Source organism: Gigantopelta aegis, chromosome 7 (genome assembly GCF_016097555.1).
Source record: "Gigantopelta aegis isolate Gae_Host chromosome 7, Gae_host_genome, whole genome shotgun sequence".
Classification (NCBI taxonomy): domain Eukaryota; kingdom Metazoa; phylum Mollusca; class Gastropoda; order Neomphalida; family Peltospiridae; genus Gigantopelta; species Gigantopelta aegis.
Window position 1 is genome coordinate 14126969 of NC_054705.1, and position 17667 is coordinate 14144635.

General features: G+C 36.0%; 1 protein-coding gene across 1 annotated transcript; it reads right to left on the minus strand.

The window, feature by feature from the left end:
* Positions 1 to 309: 309 nt before the first annotated feature.
* Positions 310 to 17491, minus strand: LOC121377917 (thioredoxin domain-containing protein 5-like). Its single transcript, XM_041506014.1, has 9 exons — positions 17328 to 17491; positions 15731 to 15824; positions 14206 to 14370; positions 12458 to 12658; positions 11172 to 11258; positions 10549 to 10677; positions 4557 to 4639; positions 2324 to 2450; positions 310 to 802 (listed from the first exon to the last, which is right to left on the minus strand). Exons 1-9 carry the CDS (start codon positions 17489 to 17491, stop codon positions 671 to 673), a joined length of 1182 nt encoding a protein of 393 aa, XP_041361948.1. The 3' UTR covers positions 310 to 670.
* Between the last annotated feature and the right edge of the window lie 176 nt (positions 17492 to 17667).

Here is a 17667-nt window from a genome sequence, read left to right on the forward strand (position 1 = left end):
ATCCAGTTTGACCTAGTACAAAGACTAGGATGACCAGTATCCAAGCCACTGATATTTGATGCAGAGAAATGTATTTAATATGTAATTCTAATTGAATCTGCAGATAAGAAGGAAGGAAATGTTTTACTTAACTATGCACTCAACACATTTTATTTACGGTTATATGGTGTCAGATATATGGTTACGGACCACACAGATATATAGAGAGGAAACCTGCTGTCAACACTTCATGGGCTACTCTTTTCGATTAGCAGCAAAGAATCTTTTATATGCACCACCCCATAGTCAGGACAGTACATACCACAGTCTTTGATGTACCAGTCGTGGTGCACTGGCTGGAGCGAGAAATAGCCCAATGGGCCCACCGATGGGGATCGATCCCAAACTGACCGCACATTATGCGGGTGCTTTACCACTGGGCTACGTTTCGCCCCGAATCTGCATATAACGTCACTCGTAAAACTCAAATTGTGACAGTAAAACCAGCATCATTGTCTGCAAATGGTCAAATACATTACCCACTAATTATAATAAAGGTCTCCGATAGTCGACAACATCTTAACAATAACAGACAAATCAGAAACGTCTCTTTAAAGGGTGTTTCACATAATCACCAATTTGTTCAAAACCATGTATATATGAATAATTATAATTATGCTAATTAGTCTGTCTAGAGTTCGTCGTGAGCGCCCTCTATCTGGTTCATCACAAACGAGTACATATCGTCCAGTCCCCGCGGTCCGTTGTGTTCAGCTAATTTTGCACCATTATAAAACAGAACAAGTGTCGGGTAACCCTTTACCTGCAAATAACGAAAACGTATGCAATTGTTAATGATAAAATAGTGATTGTTAATACTAAAATAATGATAAAATATTGGTTGTTAATCATAACATAATCATAAAATATTGTTGTTAATCACATTATAAAATATTGGTTGTTAATCATAAAATGATAAACAATATTGGTTCTTAATCATAAAATATTGATAAAATATTGTTGTTAATCATAAAATATTGTTGTTAATTATAAAATATTGATTATTGATGATAAAATATCAGTGTATTATTGACTTATTGTTGTAAAGCAGCTGGAATGTCAACACCAGTTTTAATTGGTTTGGACCAAACAATCAACTTTCGATAACACAATCGGTTAAAATACATCCCTGTTCAAGGGAGTTAACTCAATGGTACTTTTTTCTTTTAGCCAAAAAGCAATTTAATGCAACATTTTCAATGGGTTTTTATAAATTTGAAATAGGCCTAGCTATTGCTGGAAATAAATCAGATGTAACGTCATCTCGTGATATTTGACTACATCTTGGCAAAACACTTTTGTTGTCTCGTTTTAACTTTACTTTATTATAAAGTTGTTGGGGTTTGGGTTTTTTTTTTGGGGGGTGGGGGAGGTTTCGGGGTAAGACAGTGAAACTTTTTTTTTTTTTGTATAAAGTTAACCCGTAAACACCTATTCCATATCACAAAGCTCTTTAACTCTCAAAAGCAACACTGCATCGTCTTAGCAAGTCTTTTTACACTACAATACGAGATCGCAAAGTTGTGAGAGTTTATTAAATTAGACCCCAGTTTCTTTATGTACACAAACCAAAACTCTGACAGACGCCTCATACAGGAATCTAGATTGCATGAATAAATAAAGAATAATACATGAGTGACCGTTAAATACCATTTATTTTATGGTTGTTTTAAAATGTATCTACGAGTGAAAGCGAGTTTGATACATTTTTAAACGAGTTGTGAGAAAAATTGTACCTAACACACAAATGTATTATTCTATTTCTTACAGTTCCTCAAAAACCAGATGTTAAGCAAATTTTAACATAATTTTTGACTCAAAGTTATATACAGCTGTTGCACTTGTAGCTGACTTACGCGTCACAGACACATGATTGTCGGGTTAACTATATGTCAAGTGTAATCAATTTCCAGTGTGCTGTTTATTGGATGTATGGCATTGGTGACCTGGTCATTGCCTACGAGCAGCCAGTCGTATGTCTTGACATTGTTAACACACGTACATGTGTAAACAACCATGTGTTATCATAAATAACGCATGATGTTCTCACCAACAGGTGTGTAACAAATACAGATAACATTTTCCACGACAACTGATTATGGATTTTATAACCAATATCACATCACCAAAAAATAACCGATCAATTTTCTATCAAAATCTATCACTGAAACATTACTAATTTGTTTGCACACTCTTTTCTTCTTTCTTTTTTTAATTAATTTTAAAACAGAAATTTCCACACATTGTACAAGCCTGAACTACAATGTCATTAAAAGTTACTCACCTCATTCCTTTGACATAAATTCCCATATTTTGTACAATCCACTTCAGCTATGATGACATCTTGAAAAGTTGAAAACTTTTTCGACAAGTCTTCCCACGTTGGGGCTAACCTCTTACAATGTCCACACCTTAAAAAATAAAAAGATAGAATGACAAAAAATATATATACATCAGCTACCCATCAGTTAAATCTTGTTTTGTTTAACGAAACCACTAGAGCACATAACTTAATAAATCATCAGCTACTGGATGTCAAACATTTGGTAATTTTAACAAAGCTTCACAAAAAATCCTCAACATTTTTCTCTTAACAGCAAGGGAACTTTTATATGCATTTTCTCAGGCAGGACAACACATCCCGCAGCCTTTGTTACACCAGTTGAGGCACTGGTTGGAATAGGAAAACAATGAGTTCACCAAGGTGGTTTGATCCTACAACTTGAGTATATCAGGCGAATGCTCTACGGACTGCGCGAAATCCTGCCTCCTACAGTGTACCGATGATAAAATAGATGATACATTCTAAATACTTAAATATAAAAAATATATACTTGAGAATGTGGCTTTAAATATAAAAAATATATACTTGAGAATGTGGCTTTAAATATAAAAAATATATACTTGAGAATGTGGCTTTAAATATAAAAAATATATACTTGAGAATGTGGCTTTAAATATAAAAAATATATACTTGAGAATGTGGCTTTAAAAAGCATCACAAAAGGAAGGAAATGTTTTATTTAACGACGCACTCAACACATTTTATTTACGGTTATATTGGTGTCAGACATATGGCCAAGGACCACACAGATTTTAAGAGGAAACCCGCTGTCGCCACAAAGGCTACTCTTTTACGACAGGCAGCAAGGGATCTTTTATTTGCGCTTCCCACAGGCAAGATAGCACAAACCATGGCCTTTGTTGAACCAGTTATGGATCACTGGTCGGTGCAAGTGGTTTACACCTACCCATTGAACCTTTGCGGAGCACTCACTCAGGGTTTGGAGTCGATATCTGGATTAAAAATCCCATGCCTCGACTGGGATCCGAACCCAGTACCTACCAGCCTGTAGACCGATGGCCTAACCATGACGCCACCAGATATATGGTTAAGGACAACACAGATATAGAGAGAGAGGAAACCTGCTGTTGCCACTTCATGGGTTACTTTTCGATTAGCAGCAAGGGATCTTTTATATGCACCATCCCACAGACATAACAGTACATACCACAGCCTTTGTTACACCAGTCGTGATACACTGGCTGGAACGAGAAATAGCCCAATGGGGATCGATTCTAAACCGACCGCGCATGAAGCGAGAACTTTACCACTGGGCTACGTCCCACCCCTGTGTGCCACAAAAAGGCCATCTTCATAAATCAAGGCTAATATTCATTCCTCGTATTCAGCCTTGATACATGTCGTCAAGAAATCGTGCCACAAAATGCTTAAATTTCATTGGATGCGATGAGATCTGATTGCAATGAATCACAACGCTCCTTATAGATTCCCTTGTTATTGTAAACAAAGATGGCAGTGTCAGCGTCCGTGTTAACGTGTCGTGTTTGTCACGATATGTTTTTAAAAAAAGGTTTCGGCGGTTAATTTTTGATATTGCTTTCAAGATTATCACATGTTACCGATGCTGTGATTGGTCAGTGATGTCATCGTGTAAGGGACATAATCGGTGTTACAAATTTTCTTCCAATAGAGGGCGCTAGTAGTGGATATCAGTAATCTTGACTACATGTATCAAGGCTGAATACGAGGAACGAATATTAGCCTTGATTTATGAAGATGCAAAAAGGCCAACTCATCACCAAAATATTTAACTTTCATTTTAAAACAGACATTCTTAGAGTGATGCTGAAGCAATACATTCCCCCCCCCCCCCCCCCCCCCCCCAAGGTATATATCCTAAGTTGAAGGACCAGTTGTGGTGCACTGGTTGGAATGAGAGAAAAACCCAATCAGTTGAATGGATCCACCGAAGTGGTTAGATCCTGCGATGCAAGCACCTCACGTGAGCACTCGAACTGACTGAGCTAAATCCCGTTCCTAATCTGATATGATAAAGCTATACACAAAATTTCAGCTGAATATCTTGGAAGTATTGCAGAACATTGTATCTGTGACAGATGGACGTACAGACAGACAGACAGGACAGATATAACATATGGTTGAACTGGTAGGGGACTAATAATAGTTCTACCTCCTGAACACTAACACTTACCAAGGTGCGAAAAATTTAACAAAAACATATCCCCCAGATAAAGTTTCTTCAAAGTTTTCCTCTGTCAGGGATGGAACTGCACCCTGCAAGAAAAACAAAGGACTGTTTATTTACTCAGCCCTGGAAAAGTCAGATCATGATACAACAGCAATTTAGTATGAACAATAACAAAGTAAATACATGTTAATATATGTATTGAAAATGCTGTGATAGAATTCAAGAACGTTTACCTGCATATCACCACAAGAATTCTGTGGAATTAAGTCTTACATCCTATAAACCGATTTATCGTTCAAATAGAACAAAGCCAATAATAACATTTTAAATAAGAAACAAATTTTGTCCCCAGTCTGTTCTGATCTATCGACAATGAATGGCCTAATGTTTGCGATATATTTGTGCACAAGATTCTTATTTTATTAAATAATACATTCACAAGTTAAATATCCTGCTTTAAAAAAACTAAAAAAAAAAATTCTTGGCTTGTACCTTTAATTGTGTTCAGAGTTCTGTATACTATAAAATCTAAAGGGCAGTTTTGGAATAATTCTCCTTCAACCATGGTAATTAAAAACCTGGTCACGTCAAAAAGAATTTCCACGTCATTTTCCAAGGCAGTTTTGCAGTTAATGTATTAAGGAAAAGAGTTTAATGTGTCAATATTACAAAAATAAACAGGCATTCTTCGAGTACTGATAAATCAATACATGTCTCCTACCGGGTGAACAAATTTCCGCATCTCCTAAGTTCAAGGACCATAAGTCTATGAAAAATCACCATGAAATTCAGACTTGATACACAATCAAACTATGCTCAGTCTGTGGTAGACAAAATTTCAGCTCAATATCTTGAAGCAAGGCGAACAAAAATCCATAAAACTATATACGGGACAAGCAGGTGGATATGAAACTCTACAATAATTAACAGAAACGTGACATAGAAACTATATACGGGACAAGCAGGTGGAGATGAAACTCTACAATAATTAACAGAAACGTGACATAGAAAACTATATACGGGACAAGCAGGTGGATATGAAACTCTACAATAATTAACAGAAACGTGACATAGAAAACTATATACGGGACAAGCAGGTGGAGATGAAACTCTACAATAATTAACAGAAATGTGACATAGAAAACTATATACGGGACAAGCAGGTGGAGATGAAACTCTACAATAATTAACAGAAAAGTTACATAGAAAACTATATACGGGACAAGCAGGTGGAGATGAAACTCTACAATAATTAACAGAAACGTGACATAGAAAACTATATACGGGACAAGCAGGTGGAGATGAAACTCTACAATAATTAACAGAAACGTGACATAGAAAACTATATACGGGACAAGCAGGTGGAGATGAAACTCTACAATAATTAACAGAAACGTGACATAGAAAACTATATACGGGACAAGCAGGTGGAGATGAAACTCTACAATAATTAACAGAAACATGACATAGAAAACTATATACGGGACAAGCAGGTGGAGATGAAACTCTACAATAATTAACAGAAACGTGACATAGAAACTATATACGGGACAAGCAGGTGGAGATGAAACTCTACAATAATTAACAGAAAAGTGACATAGAAAACTATATACGGGACAAGCAGGTGGAGATGAAACTCTACAATAATTAACAGAAAAGTGACATAGAAAACTATATACGGGACAAGCAGGTGGAGATGAAACTCTACAATAATTAACAGAAAAGTGACATAGAAAACTATATACGGGACAAGCAGGTGGAGATGAAACTCTACAATAATTAACACAAACGTGACATAGAAAACTATATACGGGACAAGCAGGTGGAGATGAAACTCTACAATAATTAACACAAACGTGACATAGAAAACTATATACGGGACAAGCAGGTGGAGATGAAACTCTACAATAATTAACAGAAACGTGACATAGAAAACTGAAGGAAGGAAGGAAATGAAGGAAATGTTTTATTTAACGACGCACTCAACATATTTTATTTACGGTTATATATACATATATACAGGGGACAATATTTCGAAATCTGAGGTAACCGGAAGTCGGTTCATGTGGTTTTTACCTAGGTAACCAATTGTTCGGTTATGTGAATTATATTTGCGTAACCCATGGGTTATCTGATCGGTTACCTCAAAATTACGTTGAAATTATATTTTAAATACATAGTTTTTAGCTGAAACATAAAGTTAAAACAAATACAAAGGAAAACATTTTACGAAAAAAAAAAAAAATGTCTTTAATGCTTGCTAAAGGTAGTACTAGACCAAATAACTTCCGGCTGGATCAAAGTTCGAGGTGCACCGAACTTTTGATAGAGAAGTGAACACCACAAGTCCTGTGATTGGTTATAAATGTGAGTGTGTTGGTTGTAAAAAATAATAGTTTTATCTGGGTTAAAAAAAATATGCAATTTTATTTCATCTAGTACCAATGTGTCAAGTAGCCTTGTGCTTGAAACATGTATGGGGTATCTGTAAAAAAAAGTACTCGAATTTTGTGCGGAACTAGGGTAGTCATAGACGCTACCCGTTATCTCAAAAACGAACAGCTTGACCCCCATTTTTTTCTGATTCACTTTAAGTGTGAGGGGTGGTAGTATTTATATCCGTGGTGTTTATGTCGGTTGATACGTTGCAGGTAGGAGTGTTAGCCACATATGTTACTATTGTCGTCTATGGGATTTGATTTGGTAGTATACACCCTATAGCACATATTCAGTGCATAATAAAAAATATTATGATTTTGTCATTTTATTTAATTAAACTATACTGGTTGATTAATTAGCCATCACTCGACCATGCAAGTTCACAATGACCTTGACCGTGACAATAATCTCTGTACATGGCTCTGAATGGAGTTTGAATCAAAGTTAGCACTGAAGAAAAGTTGGTTTTGGCCTATAATTCATACTGTAAAGATTTCAATAATTTCTTTTTACATGGTATTTGACTTGCCATATACAACTGCTCTTAAATATGGTATTATATATAGGCAACCTGAACTAAGATTTTAATGGCAATTTATTTTTATATTAAAAATAGCATGTGCCAATAGTGGGTTAATGTCTTTAGTTTCCATTAACACTGTTAATTTTTTATGTATGAAATTCTGAAAACTCAAATTTGTAAAGAACTTGATTTTTATTATCATTTTGACATATTTTAGACAAAATAGTTGTTTTATGAAAAAATTTAAGTAAATCTGAAGAAAAACTTTACCAAAAACATAATTAAATTTGTTGTCACTATTGTGCCTTCTATTCTTATTTGTACATAACAATAAGGTTGTTAAACATATACTTAGATCTCCAGATCATTTTTTTTTCTTAATAATCACTTAGTTAGCTCTCATGAAAAGCATTTTGAGTTTATACTAGATTCAGAACCAATTTTTTCAAATTTGATTATCTGCCTTGGATTAAGTTAATAATTTATTTTATTGTTAAAGCTGTATTACCTAATGTTACTAGCTAAATAAAATGCTGGATTACAGATTGTAGGAATACATCTAATAACATATTGTATTCATCCTGATTAGAAAATAATGCAAGAAAATAGATGTTCTGGTAATTTTGTCATTTAAAAATAGTTTTTTTTCCAGTAATTAATCAAAAATAAATGTGTGAAAGCTGCATAATTCCAGATATCACAACTATTAAAACCTCCAACTACAGTAGGCTATAAATAAAATATAGTCCGGAATATTGGTGGCTGCCAATGGTTTCCATGGTTCATTCTGAAAATCAGCATGGCCGATGGATTTGAAATTCCCACACCTGGTAACTTGAAGACACCCACACCCAGCATACAGGATTTCCTCCCAACACTAATGTTCAGGACATTAAGTCATTACTTCATACAGGTACAGTCATGTTTGTGTTTCCTTCCTCAGACAGTGTATTTTTTTAATACTGATATTTCTTTGATGTGCCTGTTAAGGTCTTCATAATCTAGGGGTCAATCATGTGCATGTGTTTTAATGGAATTCTTTAAAGGGGTAGAGGTACTCTGACTATCTTTGTTGTCTCTATATATATACCTGAGTACACACACCCAACTGAAAGTAAATATCTTCAGGAGTTTTATTTTAAAACATTTTGTTGTTTAATATGACATATTGCATTTGTACAAAACTATCCCCTGCGTGTGCTGTAACCTCACCGTGGTGCAGGGGTGTAACATTCTCTTTGAGAATGGCCAATACAGCACAAAATTGAAGTTTTGAGTAAAATTCAGTATCTGTAAAATTCTGTGATATTTGTGTTTTTGCAGTTCTTTACACTGTTTTTGTTTAAGTCTTGAATTTTTATATTGATGTTGATCATCACTTTATTTATTTGCATTACCATAGTTTGACACCCAATAGCCGATGTATTTTTCGTGCTGGGGTGTCGTTAAACATTCATTCATTGTACAAAACTATATGCAATATATATGTTTTTTGAGGTGTACATTATATTAGGTTGCACTGTAGAAACAACAGTTTCAGTGAGGTTGTCAGTTTATGTCAGAATACACCAGATCCTGGTTGTCATAAAGACACATAGCTGGACATTTTCTGAAAAATGTACGTTATCAGTATAGGTAGTACTAGACCAAATAACTTCCGGCTGGGTCAAAGTTCGAGGTGCAACGAACTTTTGATAGAGAAGTGAACACCACAAGTCCTGTGATTGGTTATAAATGTGAGTGTGTTGGTTGTAAAAAATAATAGTTTTATCTGGGTTAAAAAAAAAATGCAATTTTATTTCATCTAGTACCAATGTGTCAAGTAGCCTTGTGCTTGAAACATGTATGGGGTATCTGTAAAAAAAAGTACTCGAATTTTGTGCGGAACTAGGGTAGTCATAGACTCTACCCGTTATCTCAGCAACGAGCAGCTTGACCCCCATTTTTTTCTGATTCACTTTAAGTGTGAGGGGTGGTAGTATTTATATCCGTGGCATTTATGTCGGTTGATACGGTAGGAGTTTTAGCCACATATGTTACTATTGTCGTCTATGGGATTTGATTTGGTAGTATACACCCTAAAGTTAACAATATTATAAAAGAACTGAATATTAGCCCCAGTACTGAAACAAAATACAGGGGCGTAACCAGAAATATTCTTAGAATTACGTGCCCGAGTGGGGGGATTCGAGGGGCCTGCCCCTGTGAAAATTTTTAGATGCATTTTTTAAAATCTTTTTTCGAGTCAATTTTATAGAACAATTACAGACAGCCTCGACCTATTCCCGGATTTTGTTTTTGCATTACGTACATGCATAATGGGCGTAATGGGCGCTACGCCTTTGAAATAGATAAATACTCATTTGTAGGGATTCCTTTTTGCGATTTGCGGTGGCTATGCTACTTTCACTTCATCGATGGTACTTATATACTACAGTGACATTCCAAATGTTGTTGTTTTTTAAAGCTCATTATGCGATGTTAGTATTTTTCAATTTTTGTGACACTTTTGGATTCCTATTTACATTAAAACTGTTTTTAACATATGTAAAATTATAGCCAATCCAATAGTACGTCTACATATATTCCTTTAGAGATAAAATAGCAGCAGAAAATTTAGCCATCCCAAGCGGTCCGAGCACATTTCTTTAAAACTGTTTTAAAACTGTTGACTGGTCAGACATATGGTTAAGGACCAGACAGATATAGAGAGAGGAAACCCGCTTTCGCCACTTCATAGGTTACTCTTTTCAATTAGCTGCAAGGGATCTTTTATATGCACCATCCCACAGACAGGGTAGTACATACCACAGCCTTTGATATACCAGCCATGGTGCACTGGCTAGAACAAGAAACGGGCCCATCGGCAGGGATCGATCCCACATTGATCTCACATCGAGCGAGCGCTATACCACTGGGCTACGTCCCACCCTAGAAAACTGAAAGTTCCATAGCAAAACAAATCCTGTGGAACATCTGGAACATTGAGCAATCCTAGTTTGAGATGGTATATGTGATGAGAGAAATACGGACCTCCTGTTCTGCTACGTTAACGTCTATCATCTCGTCCGTGCGTAAAACTTCAGGATCTTCTTTATCCAACATGTTGAGAGAAAAGGTCTTCAGCGCTTCGAGAGTTCTTGGTCCCGTGTACCGCTCAAGCTGGACAATACATAACAGGCAAGGTTTAATTTTACAAATAAAGCTGAATCCCGTTGGATCGAACCCCGTCTGTGCTTGAGAAAGTGTTCGACCCATCTGGTAGTTTGACCTATCTATTTGGTCAACAAGGTGTAAGTATAACTTGGGACTGTTTTTGGTTCGAGCATTGCGGTGTATACGACCCTTCCAAGTTCGATCCAACAAAATTCTACAGTATATATATATATAAAACGATAAAAGAAATGCAAATATTTTTTTTAAATATATTTTTTTATTATATTGTATTAAATACAATTAATTTGGTAATAAAGTTAAGGTCTGTTTTTGTTTAAAGACAAGACTAAGGAAGGAAATGATTTATTTAACGATGCAATCAACACATTTTATATACGGTTAAATGGCGTCGGTACGACACCACTAAAGCATGTTGATTAATTAACAATCGGCTACTGGATGTCAAACATTTGGTAATTTGGATCTGTTACAATACATACCACCTGTCCGTTCTTGAACCACAGGAGTGTGGGATAGCCCTGGATGTGATGAATAGAACACACAGTTTTGCTTACGGTACAGTCAACCTGCAAAGTTAAAGTTAGTTTTTGTTTAATGACACCACTAGAGCACACTCTGCTTACAGGTAGTAATCTACCAAATAGCATCTCGTCCAGGTCAAAGTTCGAGGTGCACCCGACTTTTGATACAGGACTTCATGGTTCCAAACTTCCTCGAATGTCATTGGTGACATATGTGACAGGACTTGTTGTAATAAAGTGTTTTATGTGACCAAAAGCTTGCTGTGATTTAACTTGAACCAGTATTAGTGGGATGTCATAAAAATAAGCATGTCAATTTTTGTGCGGGACAGTGGTTGTGAAGGGCGCTTCCTGTTATCTCAGAAATTAGCAGCTTGACCCTCCCCCCCATTTTCTGTGATTTATTTCAAGAGTGAGTAATTCTAGTAGATATACATTGTATCTGTTGTGTGTATGTTGAGTGACACATTGCATGTAACAGTTGTAGCCCCATATGTTACTGTGGTCGCCTATGTGATTTCATTTGGTGTTATACACCTTACAGTGTTATGACGCCTATTAAAAAATTATAAAATCTAAAACCTCTAAACTATACGTAAATACACATAACGGTAAAGGTCATTTTTCAGCTTGTCCGATCAAATGCAATCTACTTTATGAAAATCATTTTAAACTAAAACAGTTGAAATCAGATTAAAAGCTAAAACAAACACATGCCTGTGATTGTTTAATCATCTGGGTCCGACGTCACAATGACATGTGCTGTAGTGACGTCACAGCCTACAATGGTTTTATGATTTTTAAGGCTAACATAGCTTCGAAAATCCCTAGCCAGCTACTTAATGTTAAACATTTGGTAATTCTGACTTGAGTCTTCAGATGAAACCTGCTACATTTGTTTTTCATGAGCACAATTATTAGTATTACATAAAATCAAATAAAATGCATTTTTCCTAAAGATTGTAAATTTAAAAACAAAACAATTTAATCCTTTTTATTTATCTCTGTAATGAGAAATATGTAACAGAATCAATATCTAAATTTATTTTAACAAGTCCTCCCTATGTTACCTTGGTGACCGTGACTTTCTCGTTGTACTCGAGTGTTTTTACCAACTCCTTCCAGACCGGCGCCAGTTTCTTACAGAGGCCGCACCACGGTGCATAGAATTTGACAAATATGTAACAGAATCAATAACTACTACATATTTATTTTAACTACATGTGGAGTTCTCCTTACTATACCTTGGCGACCGTGACTTTGTCGTTGTAATCGAGTGTTTTCGCCAACTCCTCCCAGACTGGCGCCAGTTTCTTACAATGGCCGCACCACGGCGCGTAGAACTTGATGAAATGCTGGCCGAGTTTGATGTGTTTCTCAAACGTCGCCTCGTCCAGCTCCACCAAACTGTTCCACGGTTCCGACGGAGGCACGTTCTCTCCTTCCTGTAATCAGACATTTCATTTTAAAAGACAGGGTTGCTGTCAGAGGGTACAGATGGTAAAATTACATACTCTAAAATCGTGGAAATTAATGGACATAGAGTATAATATTTTTTTATTCTTAGAGAGAATATAGTAAGAGAATTACTGTTTAGAAAATTTTAAGTCCATGAAAAACAGTGTCAAAACATTTCAAACCTATAACCACCTAGTTTTATTACATACCTATTCAATCTTACAATAGTGATAAAGGCCTTTTGAAACCATTTAATAAATTTATGCTGTATCGCACGTATGTGCAATCTGGAGCGGAATTTTTAAATAGGGAATTCCCTTTTTCTTTTTACTGCAGTTAGTGCCTTTTATTTACTGATGTCATATATGATTTACAAATGACATCACATCATATTTGAAACATTACACAAGGCTGTCGCAGAGTATGATTCTTAATGTTATGTAAATCCATGAAAGGAGTTTTGATCATAGATATAACAAAGTGTTGTTATAACGTTAAATTAAAAACCATTTTTGTAACACATAAAAGAAGGTATGTAATAAATACAGAACTTCACACATGTTGTTTTTGCTTCCTATTTATTGCACTCGTTTATTTTGCATAGCGGTCTCGTGATATATATTCTTACGCAAAATACACTTGTTTAATAATAGGAAGCGAAAACAACGTATGTGAAGTTCTGTATATATATATATATATATATATATATATATATATATATATATCACACACCTAACGTATACATGTTTAAATTTGCTTAAATGTTGTTAATTAAATATAGTGAAAGAAAGAAAGAAATGGTTTATTTAACGACGCACTCAACACATTTTATTTCTGGCTATAATATGGCATTTTACCACTGGGCTATGTCTTGCCCGCTTACGGTAATATGGTGTCGGACATATGGTTAAGGACCACACAGATATTGAGAGAGAAAATCACTGTCACCACTTCATGGGCTACTCTTTTTGATTAGTAGCAAGGGACCTTTTATATGCACCATCTCACAGACAGGATAATACATACCACGGCCTTTGTTACACCAGTCGTGGTGCATTGGTTGGAACGAGAAATAGCCCAATGGGCCCACCGATGGAAATTGATCATAGATCGATCATGCATCAGACAAGCACTGTATCACTGAGCTACGCCCCGCATCTACCTCTCTAAAGAAGACCTGCAAATTTTTATTTTCACCTGCTACATGTCCGGTCTAAAATATGGACTGCTTTTCGCAGGCCGATATTTCGAGTCCTGATTACAGTGAAAGAAATAAAGAGAAATTTTCACTAGTACACCGGACAAATACATGTAGAAATCTACTTGTCTGATAATATTTTCACTTGTCGTCCAAATAAATGGTTTATTTTATTCAAGGATCAGTATGATGTTTGTGATTGCTAAAAATGAAACTGCACTGAAAATGTTTACTTGTCCACTGGACAACCATCGAGGCACATTGTTCTTGTCCGAATAGATTTTCACTTGTTGGGACAAATGGACAAGTGCTTATTTCGAACATTGGAATACAGACCTCTTCTTCGGAGGTGAGCTGCTTCTCCACGTATTTCTGTAGCGTCTCCAAGTCACGGTTTCCTTTATATCGTACAGAGCTCGCATCATCGTCAAAGAACTTTAACGTCGGGTAGCCTGTGATATCGTGTTCCGCACACACAACTGTGTCTGTTGTACAGTCTACCTGAAACAAACAAAATCTAGTGTACCTAGAATTTACACATTTTATACAGGGGTGCAGAAATGGAACATATTTCACTAGCCCGCCGGACCAGAACCAACTCAAATTTACTAGCCCACCAGTCTGTAGAATAATAGATTATTAAGATGTTATAATATACAGTGTCTTCACTTCAAATGATATATATGAATATACTGACAAAACATTAAAAAGAACACCTGGTAAGTGATCAACATCACGGGCAAATAAAATCAAAAAGACAGATCACCTGTTGGACTGGCATTTGCATTTTTTAACTCGTCCGTCAGAATTTTTAGTCACATTTGGTGAGTGGGCGAGTACTTTCTGCACCCCTGTTATATATATGCAGGAGTGTTTTTCCCAGAAATTTGGCAAGGCATGGTAGACTAAACATTTTTGGAAGCATTTTCACAATTTTCAGGGCACTTTTTTTTCTCATTATTAAAACAAAACACTAATTGAAATAAAATTAAATCAATGTGCTTGCTTTAATAAATAAATGCCAAAATATATAACAGGCAAAGTTTATTAATTCATAATATATTTTTTGAGTATTTTATAATTAAAAAGGCCATTTTAGAATTAATTATTGAAAATGGCTTTTTTAATCTCAGGGCAGCATGGCACTGATTAAGGCAACATGCTAACATAAGATATGAAAAACACACAGGTAAAAAAAAAATTTAGTTCAAAAAAAGGTAGAAAAACAAAATTAGATCGGTTCAACCTCATGCCACCTGCCGCAAAAAAAACCCAAAAGGTTCTAAAGTTCAATGGTACATGTAAAAACATTTTTGTGCAAGAACATACCACTTGACCGCTACACGGTCTCATGGTATATATATTCTTGTGCAAAATAAACTTGTACAATAAAAAGGAAGTGAAAACAACGTATGTGAGGTTCTGTATATTTACCAATTTGCTGCTTTTTTTGCCACTTTTAGTACAAATCAGCCAATGTGCCATTTTGCTATTGACAGTGACAGCGTGAGTTCTACAAATCATTTGAGGATCACTGGATGGGTGGAGAACTAAAGTTTGTTTTGTTTAACATCACCACTAGAGCACACTGATTTATTAATCATCAGCTACTGGATGTCAAACATGTGGTCATTTACTCTTAGAAACCTGCTACATTTGTTCATGAGTAGCAAGGGATCTTGTGTATTCACCATCCCACAGACAGGATAGCACATACCATGGCCTTTGATATACCAGCAGTGGTGCACTGACTGGAATAAGAAATAGCGCTATGGGCCCACCAACGGAAATCGATCCTAGACTGACCTAGCATCAGGTGAGCACTTTACCAATGGACAGGACTGAGAAACAATGATCTCACCTTTGCAATAATTACTGGAGTATCCTTCAAGTTCTTGTTGTAAATCTTTGCTAGTTCATTCCATGTTGGAGTCAGCCTCTTGCAATGACCACACCTAAAAATAAAACATACCAGTACAGCGCTTATTAATTAAAGCCACAGTCACACACAGTCGTGCATAAGATTTTGAAAGATTATCTCCTGTGAAATGATTTTTTGTAAATTTGGAGATCTCTAGTAATCATGACATAGTCTGAAAGTGGGGATTTGTAAAATCTGCCCCAACCCAGTAAAATATATAAACAAGTAATCCTTTTTCATTCATCAAAGGGCTACATGAATATATTCGACCAACTATGTCAAAATTACTCAAATAGCTCTTACTTTTACTTTTGATGAGAAAGAGAGAGTATCTTTGAAATGCCCATGTACCACTACGGTTTCAGGCATGTCTGTCATGGTCCAAGTCTCTGGATAGCCAGTGGCCTGGTCCGGGACAGAATACTAATGAACAATTTAGAATGTTAAATCGAAAAATGGGAAGGGGAAATTAAATATTTTAATTGAAATTGAAAGCGCATTCCAAAAGATAAAAAAATAATATTACCATAATAAAAGCCTAATTTAAATTATTTATTAAAAACAATTTTTGACACAGATTTAGAGCAGGCACTGGCCCTAACACAAGTGGTCCATTCTCCTCCCCCACCCCAACCCGTTCCTGGACGGATGAGCCGGCGTCAGTTGGCATAGGTGTGCGGCCATGACAGGCATGCACTACACAAAATGCTCTGAATGTGCATGTTAAGCCCTATGACCTGACCTTCATTCATCACCAGCATCAGTGGTACAGTGGTAATTAAGTCATTGGATTTAACACTGGTAGGTACCAGGTTTGTTCCCTAGTAACGGCTCCCTCCCAGATCAAGTTTAATGACTCAATGAGTAGATTAAGGGAAATACATCTGATTTCTCTCACTAACCCACTGTCCTGGACAGATACATAATCCAGATAGTTGAGGTATGTGCCCATCACAGCGTGCTTGAACCATAATTGAATATAACCACATTATTTAAAGACAGTGCCGATGAAAAAACCTGACAATGTAAAGAAGGAAATGTTTTATTTAACGACGCACTCAACACATTTTATTTAAATATCGCGTCAGACATATGGTTAAGGACCACACAGATTTTGAGAGGAAACCCGCTGTCGTAACTTCATGGGCTACTCTTTCCGATTTGCAGCAAGGGATCTTTTATTTGTGCTTCCAACAGGCAGGATAGCACAAACCATGGCCTTTGTTGAACCAGTTATGGATCACTGGTTGGTGGTTTACACCTACCCATTGAGCCTTGCGGACTACTCACTCGGGGTTTGCAGTCGGTATCTGGATTAAAAATCCCATGCCTCGACTGGGATCCGAACCCAGTACCTACCAGCCTGTTGACCTAACCACGACGCCGGTCTCCCTGACAATGTCGTCTTCCACTTTACTAATCTTTAGTATTTAGATATTACAAATAAACTGATAATTTAAACATCTGTTCAATGAGCCCGATGCAAAAAAATAAAAAATAAATCGATCGAATTTATTAAAAATATTTTGACACTAACCATGGAGCATAAAACATGACAAAATGTTTGTTTTTTGCAATCTCTGTCATAAAATTGTTTGATTTGTATGTCACTGTTGCTTCACCATGTTCAGAGTCGGCAGGAATTCCTCTAAAATTGAGTAAAATAAAGCAACCACACACGTACACGATGTTGGTGGCCATGTTGTTGGTAATGGAAATAGGTCTGTTGTCGTAAAATCATCTTAAATTTATGAAGCACATTTCTAATATTATAAATAAATATCATTAAATGTATACTAATAAAATAAAATACTAAAATATGTTGTAACTGGACACTGTGTGGTTAGTAAAAATGAAACGTTATAGTGTCGTAAACA